The 2,500-nt window shown below is 31.8% G+C and overlaps 1 protein-coding gene across 1 annotated transcript in view; it reads left to right on the top strand.

Moving 5' to 3' along the window:
- The window catches only part of LOC136825379 (zwei Ig domain protein zig-8-like), a 228,151-nt gene that overhangs the window by 209,601 nt on the left and 16,050 nt on the right, over positions 1–2,500 (top strand). The window contains exon 5 of the mRNA XM_067081661.1: positions 1,830–1,957. Within this exon, the coding sequence (XP_066937762.1) occupies positions 1,830–1,957 (128 nt within the window). The remainder of the gene's footprint in view (positions 1–1,829; positions 1,958–2,500) is intronic.

Here is a 2,500-nt window from a genome sequence, read left to right as displayed (position 1 = left end):
ACTGTTTGTCCAAGAAAGCTTGTAACTTTTTCTGAATAAATACTCCATTAGATACCATCTAGTTTGAATGAGGTCCTTTTAGTAATGTATATATATGTATACATGTGTATATATATGAATGTATAATTCACGAATACATTATATCAAGATTACACCATCGCAGCCACTCCATTTTCGAAAGTAGCAGCGAAGAGAAATCGTGTTTATGAAAGGCGCCGGAGAAAGTCTTCTGACTGATGATGTCTGAAACTTCCGTAATTAGTCATACGGTTTTCTCCCCCTTTCCGAGAGTAATAAATAATAATCATCTTAAGGTCGGTGGTTCTTAGGCCTCTGGCGTCGCGTCTGGTAATTTGCAATTCATACGAGATAATATTTGTATATAAACTTGTACCACATATGTATGTATGTGTATATATATATATATATATATATATATATATATATATATATATATATATATATATATATATATATATATATATATATATGACTGAATCACGAAAATATGGAACGTGATGAATATATAAATAAAGACAAAATCCACGAGGGAAAGAGAAACACTGGAGTGCTGCGAGGCATTTCGACTGTTGTCTGCTAAGTAAAGGACGACAGTCGAAAGGCCTTGCAGCACTCCAGTGTTTCTTTTTCTATATATGTATATGTATGCATATATATACATATACATATATGTATATATACATATATATATATATGCATATATATATATATATATATATATATATATATATATATATATATATATATATATATATATATATATATATATATATATATATCGTCTGCGTACATGAAACCTCCAATAAGTTTACACTAAATGTTAAACACTTTTCCTCCTAATTCGTCTCATCAAATACCTATCTACATTTTAGGCACTATTCTTCCCAATCCAATTTAATACATAAAAATTAAACACACCCAAGAACCCAACCCAATTAAACACACCCACCATAAAAACAACCTCGCAAAGAAACACAAAACCTCATTAATCCTCATGAAACTACCAGAACCTGACCCACAGATTCCCCCCCCCCCCACCACCACCCCTCCCCCCCCCAAAAAAAGAGAAAAATAACTCTTCCCATAATCATGAACTTTCTGAGGAGGTGAAGAGAGAAAATGTTATCTTTATCATGTACAGGCCAGGCTGGGGAATCAGAGAGGCACGCAAACAAGATTTATAACCTCCGAAATTGGGGCAATGCATCTTCGGTATGCGGGGAGGATGTAAATCTCTCTCTCTCTCTCTCTCTCTCTCTCTCTCTCTCTCTCTCTCTCTCTCTCTCTCTCTTCTCGCTGACGGCTTTAGGTTTCGCTTTTTCTTATCACGTTTCACTTTCGTTTTGCAAATTTTCAAGTCAGTGGTTTTTTGAATGTGTGGAAGTTGTTCGAGGTGGAAATGTTATTTATATATATATATATATATATATATATATATATATATATATATATATATATATATATATATATATATATATAAATATAAATATAAATATAAATATAAATATAAATATAAATATAAATATAAATATAAATATAAATATAAATATAAATATAAATATATATAAATATATATATAAATATAAATATATATATATATATATATATATATATATATATATATATATATATATATATATATATATATGAGACTAAAGAGCTAATGCAAGAAAAATAACATACACGTCACTTCACTATCATCCAAACAATTAAAAGAAAAAAAAAAATTAAAAATTCATGAACACAATTCTCTCTCTCATCTCCACTGAAAAAAAAAGATTAAAATTTCTCTCCCAAATTCTTTCCAGAGCCCCAGACAGTTATATACGGAGGCCCTGACGTATACATCAACAGAGGCAGCAACATCAACCTCACCTGCGTAGTTGATTACACACCTGAACCTCCCACCTACGTCATCTGGAAACACAATGATAAGGTGAGTCTGGAAAAACCTTTTGGGTCAAAGTCGTTTGTGGATATTTTTTAGTTTGCCGTAAAAGAAAACTATTGTGCTGGCTTTGTCTGTCAGTCCGCACATTTTCTGTCTCACTTTTTCTGTCAGCCCTCAGATCTTAAAAACTACCGAGGCTAAAGGGCTGCAAATTGGTATGTTGATCATCCACCCTCCAATCATCAAACATAACAAATTGCAGCCATGCAGCCGCAGTAGATTTTATTTTATTCAAGGTTAAAGTTAGCCATAATCGTGCTACTGGCAACGATATAGGGTAGGCCACCACCAGGCCGCGGTTAAAGTTTCATGGGCCGCGGCTCATACTGCATTATACCGACATCTTTTCTGTGATAAAAATCTAGATAAGAAAAAATCTTTCAACGTTTTTTGGCTGTAAAAATCAAGATAAGAAAAAAAATCTTTCAAATTATTTTTGCTGCAAAAATCAAGAAAAAAATCTTTCAAAATTTTATGTGAGTAAAAATCTTTGACTAAAGTCCTGTTTTTTAAAATCGTCCTGGAATT

Source organism: Macrobrachium rosenbergii, chromosome 37 (genome assembly GCF_040412425.1).
Source record: "Macrobrachium rosenbergii isolate ZJJX-2024 chromosome 37, ASM4041242v1, whole genome shotgun sequence".
Lineage (NCBI taxonomy): Eukaryota > Metazoa > Arthropoda > Malacostraca > Decapoda > Palaemonidae > Macrobrachium > Macrobrachium rosenbergii.
Note: the sequence above shows the minus strand (reverse complement) of the source record. Positions and strands in the feature narration are given on the sequence as shown.